The 15,183-nt window shown below is 54.4% G+C and overlaps 1 protein-coding gene across 1 annotated transcript in view; it reads left to right on the top strand.

Annotated features, from left to right (window-relative positions):
• EPHB2 (EPH receptor B2) overlaps positions 1-15,183 on the top strand; it is a 119,296-nt gene that overhangs the window by 84,389 nt on the left and 19,724 nt on the right. The window contains exon 5 of the mRNA XM_014546765.1: positions 9,349-9,473. Within this exon, the coding sequence (XP_014402251.1) occupies positions 9,349-9,473 (125 nt within the window). The remainder of the gene's footprint in view (positions 1-9,348; positions 9,474-15,183) is intronic.

Raw genomic sequence — 15,183 nt, 5'->3', positions numbered from 1 at the left:
TCACCTCTGGGTCTGCTTTTCCTCACTGTGGTTCTCCCGGCACCTAGACAGGGGTGCGCCACAGTGAACGCTCAGTGAGCGTTTGCAGCAGGGCTCTGAGAAGCATGGAGTGAGGTTGGGGTGTGGAGAAGTCTGATAAGGCTGGAAAGCAAGGCTGGGGACTTGATTTCAGACAAACGCGTTCAGTGGCCGGTTTTAATCAGACCCTAAAATTCGGTATATAAATATCTAGCTCACTGCCTTAAAAGGAAAAAGTATTTCTTCGGGGCAAGGGACTGGGCCTTACTCGCGATGCCCTGGCATTCGCTGGAGCCAGAGCTGTCTTCTGACTTCACGAAGCCGGCGTGCCCTCTGTGGACCACGCCCCGCCGTTCCAGCAAGCCTTCCTGCCCCCCCCGCCCCCCCACGCATGAGTCTTCGCAGGGACCCCCTGAGGGAGGAGGCTGGGCTGGGAGTCCCCACTCGAAGGATGAGGAAACGGGGCTTGGGAGAGGCTAAGCAGGTCACCCAGCTGGGAAGAGGCAGACCCAGGTTTCAGCCTGGCTGTCCAGGGTCTGTGGCCTTTGACACAAACAAATAAGACCAGAAAGGACAGGAAGGACGAGCCTCGGGATGGGTGTCGGAAGACAACACCGAGGAGGTGGCATTGAAGCTGAGCTCTGACCGAGGAGCCAGAGGCAGCCTTGCAGACCTGGGTGTGTACAGCACGTCAGTCACGTGGGGCTCGTCCTCAGGGCTGCATCCAGTGCTTGGCCGCCCGCCAGGGGCGCACGGGACACGATCTCACCCTCGCCAGCCCCGAGCAGCCGTACCTCTACCCGGCTCCAGAGCCGGTGGGAAGGGGTGGGAAGAGTCTGGGCTTTGGCATCAGGCCAACCAATCTGGCTTTGGATCAAGCCTGGCTGCTCCCCAGCACATAGCCGTGGACAAGTTACTCAGCCCGCGTCTTCCTCGTGGGTTTCGCCACCCCTCCTTGCGGGACCGCTGTGAGGCTTTGAGCTCATGTTCTCAAGGTGCCTCGCAGGCTTCTGGGCACGGGCAGGCTCTCAAAAAGCAGAGGTCATTCTCCAGTCCCTCTCATCATCATAATAGCTCACATCTACCAAGCGCTTACTATGCACCAGACATCACCCCAAGTCCTTAATGATGACTTCACAGCAATGCTAGGAGGCACATCCTGTCATTATCCTGTCATTTAGGTAAGGAAAGCAAGGCATGGAGCGTTGAGGGACTTGCCCGTGCTCACCGGGCAGCCAGCGGCAGAACCTAAATAATTATGTCGCTGCGCTCTTAGGCTCAGTATTGGCGGGACCCAAGCCCTCTGCAGAGGTCAGGCGGGCTGTGTGGATGGGCCTGGCGGGGTGAATGCAGCCTTTGGGGCCACGCGTGCTGAACAGTAGGTGGACCGATTAGGAAGCTCCCTTGTCATCATGTGCCTCTAGGTCGGCGGTTCTCAACCTTTGGGTCGCGACCCCTTTGGCAGTTGAACAACCCTTTCACAGGGGTCGCCTAAGACCATCCTGCATATCAGATATTTGCATTACGATTCGTAACAGTAGCAACATTACAGTTATGAAGTAGCAACGAAAATAATTTTATGGTTGGGTCACAACATGAGGAACTGTATTTGAAGGGCCAGAAGGTTGAGAACCACTGCTCTAGGTCATATGGGAGAAGAGGCACCAGTTCTGGGCTTGGCAGAACCGGCCCTCATCCGGCATGATCCTTTCCAAGCTGTGCAGCCAGACGCTAACAGGAGCCCTCACATCTCCAAGCCTCAGTGTCCGAACCTTCAAAATGGGCACTTGTCGATCATTTCAGCTCTGCTAGACCGTTGCCAGGTTAACAATAAGGCGGACAAAGCCCCTAGGACAGTGATGGCGAACCTTTTGAGCTCGGCATGTCAGCATTTTGAAAAACCCTAACTTAACTCTGGTGCTGTGTCACATATAGAAATTTTTTGATATTTGCAACCATAATAAAACAAAGATTTATATTTTTGATATTTATTTTATATATTTAAATGCCATTTAACAAAGAAAAATCAACCAAAAAAGGGAGTTCGAGTGTCACCTCTGACACGCGTGTCATAGGTTCGCCATCACTGCCCTAGGACATAGTAGGTGAACAATACATGACAGTTAGGCTTCACATGAAATCAGAAGGTGTGTTCATTTCCCATTGCTGCTATAATAAAATGCTGCAAACTTAGCAACTTAGAATGACACCCATTTCTCATCTTGCAGTTCCGTAGGCCGAGTCCAATCCGGATCTCATGGGGCTAAAATCAAGGTGTCGGAGGCTGTGTTCCTTTCCGAGGCTCTAAGGCAGTGGTTCTCAACCTTCTGGCCCTTCAAATACAGTTCCTCATGTTGTGACCCAACCATAAAATTATTTTCGTTGCTACTTCATCACTGTAATGTTGCTACTGTTATGAATCGTAATTTAAATATCTGATATGCAGGATGGTCTTAGGCGACCCCTGTGAAAGGGTCGTTCGACCGCTAAAGGGGTCGCGACCCACAGGTTGAGAACCGCTGCTAAGGGATGATCCGTTTCCTGGCTCACTTGGGTGGCAGCAGAATTCGGTGCCGTGTGGTTGTAGGAGGGAGGTCTCGGGTTCCTGGCTGACTGTCACCGGGAGCTGACCTCTCTCCGGTCCTCGCACGTGGCCCCCTGCCTCGGGACCAGCGACAGGGCACCGAGGGACACTCCAGCTCTCCCGTCTCTGACCCTCCGCTGGGAAAGGTCCCCTTGTTTTCAGGACTCAGGTGGTTAGATTGGGTCCACCTGGGTAATCAGGACACTCTCCCCATCCCAGGAGCCACAGCCTTAATCACGTCTGCAAAGTCCCTTGTGCCGTGTCAGGGAACGTGCCCACAGGTTCCAGGACCAGGACGCGGCCATCTTTGGGGGCCATTGTTCTGCTGTCCCGAAAGGGGACACAAGTCAAATGCAAGCCCGTCGGCATTGGCAGGGGCCTTGGAGTTCAGCCAGTGCCAACTCCTCCTTTTAAAGAGGAGAAAGCTGACGCCCAGAGAGGTTCCTAAGCGGTGGCCCATGATGACTCAGCAGCTCCTTGGCAGAGCCCGTCTCCAGGTTCGCCCGGCCAGGTGACCCCACTCCCCATGGCTTTCCCTTGAAAAGACTTTCAACTTGCCCAGGCCCTTTCCGCCACCGTGTTCTCCTCTGATCCTCCTGCCCTCCTGGGGGGTGGGCACACAGTGGCTCCGTCTCTAGAACTGGCATGAGCATGTACTCACTGACTTCGCTCCCTGGGGGCGGAGAGGATCAGAGAGAACCAGGCCAAGAGAGCCCCTGGCGAGGCCCGTGCCTGGGGAAAGGAAGAGAGAGGGAGAGGGCACTTCCCTCCCTGGGCCGAGCCCTCTGAATGCATCGTCCTCTTTGATCCTCCCAGGCATCTGCAGGGAAGGCATTGCCGGCCTCGGGTATCGGTTAAGATTGGGTTTGGCTACATGTAACAGGAAGAAAAATAACAGGTCGCCGCTGCCACAGGCATGCTGTTGAACAACCCACCGTAAAACCCATGGCGTAAAAACAAGGAGCACTTATTTTAGCTCAAGAGTCTCCGGGTGGGCTGGATGGGTCTTGGCGGGGAGCATTCACATGTTTGCATTTTGTCTTCTCAGACTCACTCGGCAGCTCTTTGGATGTTGTAGGGCTTTGTTGCACGTTTGGGGGTGACTGCTGTCAGCTGGTTAGGAGTGGCCCTGGCTGAGACAACTGGACAACAGCTCTGCTCCCGGTCTCAGCCTCCCACAGGTCAGCCTGGGCATGCTCTTTCTTGGGCAATCACAAGGAACCAAGACAGCGTCAGACACGTGCCAAGGGCTCTCCCAAGCCTCTGCTTAGATCATGTTTGCTTATATCCCACTGGCCAAAGCGAGTCAATGGCCAAGCCCAGAGTCAGAGAGAGTGGGGACTAATAAGTTACAAGGCAAAGGGTGTAGATATAGGAAGGCAATTAACACAACCAGTCTATCCTAGTGGCTTAGACAGAATGAAGGTTTGTTTTTTTTATTATCTGTAAAGGATGTCACAAGACAGGAGTTAGGACAGCTCCGTGGAGTCATCAGGGATCCAGGCTTCTCAGCACACAGCTTCTTGTCCTTGTGGGCCAAAATGGCTGCAAGAGCCCCAGCTATCACTTCCATGTCCCGGGCAGCATGGAAGGAGGAGAGTGATAAGGGTGGGACTCCTCCCTTTGAGCAAGACCTCCTAGAAGTCCCACCTTTCGCTTATATCACGGGCAAGCACATTGTCATGTGGTCACTTCTAGCTGCCAGAGTTTGGGGGAAAAGTAGTCTTTTATTTGGGCACAAGGTACCTAGCTAAGAACCAGGGTTTTGTTAATTTGAGAAGGAAAGAATGGATATTGGATAGGCAGTGAGTAGTGTCGGCCACACCCCAATTTATAGCTGAGGAATGTGGGCTCGGAGAGAGAAGTAACTTGCCTGTGGTCACACAATCACCTGTCATAAGAGAGCTGGGATCTGAACCCTGGATGCTGCCTCTTCTCTCCTGCACCACCATTCAAGAGCCTTTGGTGAACATTCAGCTACTCACTCTGCTGTTTGAGAGCCTGGCTGGCCCGGACTACTACATTGGCTGACATCCCCTGACCCCTAACTCTGGGCCAGGTTCTTTATATTCAGGTCTTCATTTAACCTCCCAACATCCCTGCCATTGTCTCCATTCTACAGAGGAGAAACTGAGGCACGGAGGGGTGAGGTAGGTTGTTTGGGCTACCTGATCTGAGGCCCAGGCTCTTACCATTTTGCTAATCCAGGTGCTGGGTAGGACTGGGTTCCACCGGGCAGCAACAGGTGGGGTCGAGGCAGTTCAGCAGCCCACTGGAAGGTGGGGGATTAGATGTTCCCACAGCACCACGCCCAGGGCCTGGCCTCTGCCTGCTCATAGCCCACTTGTAGACAAGGCTGGGTAGTCAGGGGAAGAAAAAACCAACCTGGTCCCAACCTGGTCCGATCCCAGCCCTGAGCCAAGGCACTTGATCTGCCTCACTTTCCTCATCTGTAAAGTGAGGTGTTTAACTCCTACTCCATCTGCTTGTGTGGCAGCCGGTAGGTGCTGCTAAATCTATGCTGAGCCAAGAGAAGAATGAATGATCAGATGGACAGACAATCGCCACCCTTTTCTCAGGTTCAAGGAAAAATATATAGCATCTCCTGGGCCCACCTTTTGTTTTTTGGGGTTTTTTTGTCTAAAATATGTTCCACAGCCCAGCCAACATGGCTCAGTGGTTGAGTGTTGATCTACGGTTCAATTCCTGGTCAAGAGCACATGTGGGCTCGATCCCCGGTGTGGGATGTGCAGGATTCTCTCTCATCATTGATGTTTCTATCTTCTCTCCCTCTCCCTTCCTCTCTGAAATCAATAAAAACATATATATGTGTATACATATATATGTACATATATGTATATACTAGAGGCCTGGTGCACGAAATCCGTGCGCTCAACGGGGGGCGGGGGGACGGGCGTCCCTCAGCCCAACCTGTGCTCTCTCGCAGTCTGGGAGCCCTCGAGGGGATGTCCAAGTGACAGCCAGCAGTCGGACATTCTTAGCACTGCCACGGAGGCGGGAGAGGCTCCCACCACTGCCGCTGCACTTGCCAGCTGTGAGCCTGGCTTCTGGCTGAGTGGCGCTCCCCCTATGGGAGCGCACTGACCACCAGGGGGCAGCTCCTGCATTGAGTGTCTGCCCCCTGGTGGTCAGTTCCTGCATTGAGCATCTGCCCCCTGGTGGTCAGTGTGTGTCATAGCGACCGGTTGTTCCGCCATTCGGTCGATTTACATATTAGCCTTTTATTATATAGGATATGTATATGAAGACCTGAATATATATATATATTCCACAGATCACTGCTTCCAAAAGACATTAATAACTGTTATGTGAAAAAGCGGTTCTGAAGCCAAATGAGACTTAGACTGCCAGGCTAAACCAGGTTAACTAAGTTTCTCCCCAGCAGGACTTCTCAGAGCCTTGAATAAAGGAGTGTGCCGCGTGAGTCTCACAGGCCGGGGTCTAGAACTCTGTGTATCTCAAACCTTCTCGGCCCTGGAACACCTTTTCTTCATAGAAAAGCGCCACCCTGCACCAGTTGGCAGCTTTTCCTTTGTTCTGTCCCACACAACCTAAGCGCTCCGGTCCCGTCGGAAAGAAACACAGGCCCAATCTCCGGGAGAGTTTTGTTCTGTTGTGTGAATTATGACCAGGTCACCCAGAATTCGTTGGATCTTTGGGAGTTAACTGCATTGCTACAGGTTTAAGAGACAAACACTCAAAACAGCCATCCTATTATCGAGCAGAAATGCTAGGGGTCCTGTCTCGGGTAAGGTATTCCTGCTTCGGACCCTGGTGAACGCACACACAGCAATAAACAGTTGATGTGGTATCGCAGGCTGGCTGGTCGGCAAGAAGCCCCATGTCATGTCAGCAGGTCAAATCGCAGGGGGCACCGGGTCTGAGGGAGAGAGAATTGTTAGTGACTGTCAGACAGGCCACACTGTCTCCCCCCGGAGCCCTAGCTCCGGCCCCAGGGTCCGTGGACTCAGTCAGGTTCCTCAAGGGGCTAGAAAAGGCGAGAGCCGGCTTTTCCTTCCTTCCTTCCTCCAGTAAATATCAACCAAGCACCTACTCTGAGCCACACACTGTTCCAGGCACGAGGCATAAAGGATTGAATAAAAGAGACAAGGTCCCTGCCCTCAGATCACATTAGCTCTTTACAGGAAAGTGTGTGAGATGGTGAGTGACCGGGGCAGTCAGGTGGAGGGGAGGTCAGGGAGGGCCTCTCTGAGGAGGCAGCGGTTTAGCTGAGACCGGAATGAAGAGGAGGAACCGGCCATGGAAGATGTGGGGGAAGAGGCGACCAGGCAAGAACGTGAGGCCAAGACCCTGAGAAAGGAATGACCTTGGTCTGACTGGGAACAGAAAGGCAGCCGGTGTGGCTGGCACCTGGGAGCGAGGCGGTGAGTGGCAGGAGGTGGCAGGCGCCAGGCAGGTGGGCCTTGCAGGGCATGTGGCGCACCTGTGTTCCATCCAGGTGCAGTGGAAGCCACTGTCAACGGGAGTGGAGATGTCAGAGAGGCAGCGGGATCCAAGAGTCGGGCTGGCGTCTCGGGCTGCCCCATGCCCAGCGACTCCCCATGCCCTCTAAGCTCGCGGGGTCCTCTGACTGGTGAAGAGTAAAGGCCGAGTGTAGGGCTCTCCTTCATTCCTCAGAGCTCAGGGCTATGGAGGCAACGCTGAGCAGGCAGGTCATAGGCCCCCGGACTTCCTTCCTATCAAAGGGTCCTCGTCCCAGAACGCCCTCGGAGACCACCTCGGTCAACCCCTTCACGCCCTGCGGTCAACCCCTTCACGCCCTGCGGGGGGCACAGAGGCACACACAGAAGCCCTTCCTTCCTATCAAAGGGTCCTCGTCCCAGAACGCCCTTGGAGACCACCTCGGTCAACCCCTTCACGCCCTGCGGGGGGCACGGAGGCACACACAGAAGCCTGCTCCCCCAGGTCTCAGCTAATGAAGGGACGGATCCTCCCCCAGGGCTCGCCGGAGGCAGCAGGGCCCCTGACCACCTGCTCCAGCCACGCAGGCCCCGCCTGGCTGGCCTCCCCGCTTCCCCTCTCGGTCACAAGCCTCTTTTGTGCTTGCTCCCTGGGGCTCCATCTCCTTGCAGGGGTCACAGGACATCGCTGACCCCATCGCCCTGCCAGCGTGCCCGGCTGGTAATTGAAAATACCAGAATTCCCTGAAGACCAGCTTACAGGGAAACCTGACACCCCAGGGTGGGCAGCGGGCGGCAGGGGGGATGAGAGCACATCCAGCTGTCCCTGTTCTCCGCTGTTAATCCCCCCGGATTCCGGCAGAAAGGCCAGCCCTGCTTGGCCCCCCTTGGCCTGCCTTGATCATCTTCCCAGCAATGCCGCCTCCTTGCCACACCCAGGGATACGGGGCTTACAGGATCAGAGCCGGGTTAGCTGCCTGTAACCCAAATCTGCCAGCTAAACCTGCCAGGTCCAGACCCCCACGGCCGTGTGGGACCTGCCTCCACCAACAGCTGAGCTCCCGGAGCCGGGGCGGGCCGGGTGGGTGGTAGTGAGGTGAGTCAACAGAAGCCGAGTAAAGTTCCCTTCGCAGCAACAGCGTGGGATCTGGACCAGGGTGTTGTGAGGGTCACTGCTTTCCAGACCTCCCTGGTCAGCCTGCATCAGCCATGGCCACTGGAGGGGAAAGGCTATGTGGGGCCCAGGTGGGCCTGGATTCAAAGATCAGCTCTACTACCTGCTAACCGGGTGATTTGGGACAAGTTACTTCAAACCTCAGTGCCTCCGTTTTCTCATCCATAAAATGGGTATACTCATTAATAATAACAGCCTCATGGGGTTGATATAGCTGTTAAATGAGTTAACTGACATAAAGCATTTGGAAAAGTGCCAGGAGTAGCGTGAACAAGGAAGTGTTAGGTGTTAGCTGTGGGGGCCTTTTTTCTTTTCTGGTCATCATTGGACATACAGGGGCTGTCAAGATGCCAAGCGTGATGGCAGCTTGTGTTTTAGTGGAGGAGCGGGTTCCCGTCCCCACTGCAGTCCTCCGTGGCTCCCCAGTGCCTCAGGGTAGGACAAGCCCCCAGGCCTGGAGGTCTGGCCCCCAGCTGCTCGGCAGCCTCGGCCTGCGCCTCTTGGAACTACTTGTACCTCTGCTTCGAGACTACCTGGGCCCAAAGGCCCCAGGAACAGGTTAGGCTGGGCAGTGAGAGGGGCAGTCGTGGGCAGAAGCCAGGCTGTGAGAAGCAGCGTGGTGGGTAGAAAAGATACTAGACCAGCTGGTCCGGGCTCTGGCCCTGGCCCCACCTCTGCCTGCTAGGTGACCTGGGACAGGTTACCTCCCTTCCCAGTGGACAGCAGCACCTGCGCTGCTTAGAACTGCGGGTTCTCAGGCCCCGCCCAGACCTGTGGCATCAGAATCTGGGCGGTGGTGCCCAGCAATGTGAGTTTTCACAAATCTGATGCCCCTCAAGTTTGAAAAGTGCTGTCATTTTATAGGGACACATTCTGCCACTTTTCCTCATTGCGAGAAGGTGAGTCACAGGGAAGGAGGTGAAGGGAGGCGCAGTGTCCCTCCTCGGGGCTGGATCACCTTGGCCGAGTGGGGGCACCTGTGACCCTGCATGAGTCCCTCTGCTCCTGCCGGCTCCCCAGGGTGTGGCCTCGGCAAGACGCTTCCCCTCTTCTGGGCGCCTCTGAGGTTGGGCCAGGCGCTGCACCCTCTCATGCCCACCCCAACCCCTGACCTCTGACCTCTCTTCCAGCTCCGTCGGCTGTGTCCATCATGCACCAGGTGAGCCGCACCGTGGACAGCATCACCCTGTCGTGGTCCCAGCCTGACCAGCCCAACGGCGTCATCCTGGACTATGAGCTGCAGTACTACGAGAAGGTACCTAGGCTCCTGGCGCGCTCCCCACCCCCACCTCCCTGATGGTCCCCCGACTCAGGCTGGGCCTGGGGTCCCACTGTCCTGCAAGACGAGACACCACCTTGAAGCAGAAAGAGCACTGGCCTCAGGCTCGAATGGTGGATTCACTCCTGCCTGGCTGTGAGACCTCAGGGGGGCGCCTTGACCTCTCTGAGTCTTACTTTTCTGGTCTGGGGACCTGGCCGGCAGCCTCAGTAACATGCGGTGGTCACAGGCCTTCCCCCACCAAGATCCCTTCTTCGTGACTTCAGCTGTCCTGAAGCTCTGAAGAGCTGGGTTTCCCAAAAGCTGCGTTTATTAAGCAAGGATTGGTCATTCATCTGCTCCGAAGCTGAGACACTGCTCGAGAGCTTCCACCCAGAGTGGAGCTTTCTCCTGTGCTGCTCGGCTTCCAGCTAAAACATTGCTTTTCATTTGCCTGCGTGCCCTTCGTCTGGGGGGAGCGTGCTTTCTCTTTGAGCTTTTAACTCAGACCCTTGTCACTCCCTTCGGGGACCTCTAGGAGCCAGGGACCCGGGGTTCGAAGCCACTGTGTAGTAGAAGGAGCACTGGACTAGGAGTGAGAAGCCATGGGTTCAAATCCCAGCTCCACCAGCAGCCAGTGTGTGAACGTGGGCAGCCACCGTTCTCTCTCTGAGCCTCGGTTTCCTCCTGGGTCAAGGGCGAATGAGACCACCTCCCTCACCTGGGGGCTGTGCGGGTATAGTGCCCAGCAGGTGCCTGGCTCTCAGCAAAGTGGAGTGTGCTTTCCCTGCCTCCCTCCCCTGCCCTGCCTGCCGCACGGTGGGCCAGGGCCGCGCGGTGTAAGGCCGGTGAGCTGAGCACGTGTGCGTGTGAGGCCTGCCCAGGCGGCTGAGCATCAGAGCCCTAGGGAACGCCGTGTGACTGGTGACTTTTCTTACCTGCTCCCGGAGGCACAGACAGCCTCAGAGGTTGCAGGGGCCCCTGGAAAATGTTCCACCGGACTCCCTTTTGGACTAAGGCGTGAATGACTATGGGACATGCTTTAGTTGAGGCTGAGCCCATTGGAAACGGAAATGATGGAAAGGCTTTCCCTAAGGGCTGAGAGGAAATGAGGTGGAGACAGTTCCAGCCAGCCCTGCAGAGCCCAACCTCCTCACTCTGTCAGCTGCTGGGTCCCCCAAACCCTGGTGGGTTCCAGGGGTTCATCAAACACCTCTCCAGCCTCACCCGGCTGGTTTCTGATTGTTTCCTTGCCCATCCCTCCCCTTGGCAATGCGTTCCTAGAGGCCAGGGACCACATCTGTCCCCTTCACCGCATGCTCCCCAGCAGCCTGGGCCTAGCTGGCACCAAGGACACTTGATAAATGGCGGCTGGATGAAGAAGTGATGAATCCCTTCCCGTGGCCTGTCCTTCAAGGGTGGAGGCCTGGCCTCTCCTCTGCTGTGTCCCCAGGGGATGATGGGAGGGACGCAGCTCCACCCCTCGCTGGCCCAGGAGGCCTGCTGGAGCCGGGCCTCCCAGGTAGTGGGACCAGCTGCTGCCAGGCTCAGGAAGCCTGGGCCCTGCAGGAGCAATCATGTCCACTTCCTCTGGTGGGGACAGCTTAGCAACTCGGAATTCAAAAAGGAAAAAAACTAATTAAGAAGCTTGATGATTAAATGAAACGGAAAGTGTTTGTCCCCAAAGACTGGATCGGAAATGAGGAATCCCGGCACAGGTCCTGCCCACGACCCATTTCCTACCCACGTAGGAGGGGCTGGGGAGGCAGCGGAGGTGTGAACCAGGAGGCAGCTCTGCCCTACTTTCTGCTGCTGCCTGGGCATCCCCAGGCCCATGCCAGAGGTGGCCGGGCCAGCAGGCCTTGCAGCAGCCACCGCTATCGCCTGCTCACGTTTCATGAGAGCTCACTGTGTGCTAAGCACAGCATATCCGTTGTCTCATTCCTTCTCGCAGTGTTGCTATCCGCCCTGTTGGGCAGGAGGGGAAACTGAGGCACGGAGAAATTGTGTAACGTGTCCAAGAGCACCCGGCTGCTAAGTGGCAGGGCAGGGGTGTGGACCTGTGCTCTCACTCTTCACCTGGCTCTGCTGTCTCCCAGTTTCTCCCAGGGATGCTTCTGGGATAACCTTTAAGAGGTGGACAGAACCAGGCTCTGATGAAGGATTTTCAGCATAAATGGCGGGAGATGAACAGCCTGAGGTGTGGCCGTGATAAGACGTGTCCATGCTTCCATCAGCCCCTCTTCCCAGGGCCTGGGGTACAGAGGGAGGCAGCTTGGCCTCTGCCAGTGGGGAGATGGGATGCTGGTTCATTCAACACTCACTGTCACCAACTTCGGACTGGGTGCTGGGAACATCAAGAGTAACTAGACATGCCTGGAGGCCTTCCCTTTATAGTCCAGAGAAAAAGACGGGTTCGGGTACAAATAGCCATTAGACAAGATGAGATACAAACCACAGAAGGGCCAGCAAAGGTCCCCGCGGGTCACTAAGGAGGACCCCATAATCCTGGTATATGTGAGAGGAAGTCTTCATTCAGATGACATTTGAGCTGAACCTTGAAAGATGCTAGGACGAGTGATGAGAGCAGGATCATTCCAGGAGGCAAGAACGGTATGTGCAAAGGCCCTGGGGCAGGAATGTGCTGGCTGCACTCAGAGAATAGAGCAGGTGAGTGTGGCAGGAGTAACATGAACAAAGGAGAGGTGTGTAGGGGTGGTGTTTGGAGAGGGAGGCAGGGCAGACTGTGGTGGGCCTTCCAGGTTTTTGGAGTCTGGATTCAATTTAAAGTACAATGGAAGCCATCAGGAGGTTTTGGAGTGATGTGATCTGGCTCATTACTTTAAAAGGTTCCTGTAGCTTGCTATGTGGAGAATACAGGTAGACTCTGTACAGGGATCTCATGGGACAGCAAGTGAGAAATGACGGTGGCATGGAGTTGGCGGGTTGGCAGCAGAGATGGTGAGAAACTGCCAGATTCAGACAATATTTTGAAACTCAGGGGACTAGGGAAGGGTGACAGTCAACTCCCAGTAGATGGTGGTGCCTTTTCCTGGGGCAGATGTGGGTTTGGGATTTGCAGATGTAGGTGTGGAGTTTGCCGGGAGTAGGGAGGTGTAGCCCAGAACAGACAGGCGTGTGCAGAGGAAGAACAGAGTGGAAGGACAGATTGAGGAAAATGGCAAGATTTAAGGACGGAAAGAAAATGCAGTTGGTGAAAGTGTCGGAGACACTTTCTTCCTCTCCACGGGGAGGGACAGCCAGGCTGCAAGTAGTGAGATTTATTTCTAACAGGTCCACAGCCCGCTCTTACCTGATACGTCAGACTCCTCCTGGTGCCTGCAATTGATTTCTTTAATGAATGCTAGATCTTCCCAGGTAGGGAAGTTAGATACCGAGCCCTGCGGCCCCCTGTGGGCCCCACCCCTATCTCCTTTCCTACTTTTCCTTTCCTTCTTTAGAAAGGGCTCCGTTGGAGCAGGCTCTTCATTTGGCCTCTCCCCAACTTCACTGGGATTTCCCATTCTGCCCGGAGCCCTGAGCCCAGAGCTGACAACCACTTTGCTGGAAGTCTTCTAGAGGCCGCTGACGAATAGTGTCAGTCAGACGAGGGCTGGCCTTGTCCATCGGTTCCAGCATCCCAGGGGAGGTGGCCTCCATTGGCAGCTGCCCCAAAGCACATGGGTTCATGCTCCCTTTGGCTCCTCAAGAGCTCAAGGAGAAGAGTCATTTGCGAGGCCGGCTATGGCGGATGGGCCTTTGTAGGCCACATCGATTTCTGTATCTATTCAACAGAAATTTCTACTTGGCAGAAGTGAAGGGAAAGGAAATGCCAGGCAGAGGGAGCAAAGGTTGAGGGAGGACGGGGGTGAATGAAAGTCCAGATTGTGTTCCAGGTGTTGCCTAGTGTATGTGGAGCAGTATCTACAGGGGGAGGTTTGCTCATTCATTCACTTGCGCATTCATTCATCCACCTAATGAACGTTGGTGATGATAACAACAATGGTGATAGATGACACTTAAGTCCTTATGTGTGTTAGAGACTCTCCGAAAATCTGTAACCATTATTTCCTATTGAATCTCAACAACCACTGTGTGTGGCATATAGTTGTATTATCCCATTTTAAAGATGAGAAAACTGAGGTTCATAGGACTTAAGCAATGCACCCTCTGCCTCATTGGCCCTTAGTCTCTGGATAAGGACTCAAACAAAGGACTAGTGGATTTCATACTAAATTTATTCCCCGAACCCACATAATCCTTATTTAGATAAGGGTACTCTTGGGGTTGGGGTGGGGGGGACTAACTGATCAGATCTTATCTTCACAACAACCCTGAGCGGTTGGAATTTATTGTTCCATTTTCTGGAATGGAAAACAGGGCTCGGGGAAATGGTCTTTCCCAAGGTCACAATGCAAGCAAGTGGAAGAACTCGCATTGGAAAGGACTTCCAATCCCCTGCGGGGTCCTGTGCCCCACGTTAGAGAAGGGATCCACTCAGGTTGTTCTCCATTCTCCCAAGGCACCGAGACCACTGTTACCTCCCATCTCCCTCATATGACCAGGAACATAAAACTTCCAGCCTACGTGGGCACCCACCCAACGTGGGCACCCACCCAGGCTGCACAACCGATCCCGTGGCTTGGGCTAGCCCCAGCAGATCCCATGTTAGACGGCGGCACCTAGTGGCCAGGCCTGGTAGTGCATCCTGGGTTCATAGATTGTGAATAGTCTATTCATTCCAGTGGGTGGTTAGTGAGCACCTACCATGTGTGGAGCCTGGGCGTTCCCAGAGATGAATGAGATAAGATCCCTGCCCTCAGAGCACCACACTCTCCTTAGAGAAGACACGTGTATCAATAAAAATATATTTTTTAAATATTTTAAAAAGAAAGACATGTATATCAGAACAATAGATGGGAGACAATGGACCTGCGCCATCTGTCTGGGGTATCTGGGAAGTCTCCCCAGCAGAGGCAGTCCTGGTGCTGGGTCTTGAATAAGGAGAAGGGAACTGCAGGCAGATGAGGAAAGGGTATTTCAGATGGGGCAGCAGGACTTGCAAAGGCTCAGGGAGAGAGGGCTGCCAAATAAAATATCGGACATCAGAGTTACATTTGAATTTTTTAAAATAGTAACATTGTAGTTACAGTTATTATCTGTAATAACATTGCTCGCACTCATTTAATTGTTTCAGGAGAGTGTTCAGGGGCTCTGTGCCTCCCTGACATGTGCATGATTGGCATGCGTGTTTTTCTGCGTAAGGGGTCATAGCTTTTCATCAGCTTCTCAAACGGGTTCCAGATCCTCAAGGGGTTAAGTTCTCCACCCTGTTTGCTTTTCTGAACTGGGCTTTCCAAGACCAGGACCTGTGCTTTCACTGGTGCCCAGTGCCCAGCCCAGGGCCTAATGCAAAGAGGGTATTTGGAGAAGGTTATCTGGGCAGCTGACAGGTGCCTGAGTGAGCATCAACTAGGCAGGTAAACATTTGCATCCAATTCAAACACATCTCCACCCCTATTGCAGCAGCTGGCTCTTTGTCCTGTCCAGGCTCCTCGGGTCACCCTGGGCAGTACTTAGGAGGTGAGAATTGGCGTTCTGCATCTCTCAAAGGTACCCAAAGACAAGAACATTAGAGGTGGCTCCAGCATGGTTTTGAGTCCCAAAGCAGCCATCAACTGATGCATGTGACCTTGAGCATAATTTT

This window comes from Myotis brandtii, unplaced genomic scaffold, assembly GCF_000412655.1.
Source record: "Myotis brandtii unplaced genomic scaffold, ASM41265v1 scaffold456, whole genome shotgun sequence".
Classification (NCBI taxonomy): Eukaryota; Metazoa; Chordata; class Mammalia; order Chiroptera; family Vespertilionidae; genus Myotis; species Myotis brandtii.
The sequence above is the reverse complement of the archived record's forward strand: the minus strand, read 5'-3'. Positions and strand labels throughout refer to the sequence as shown.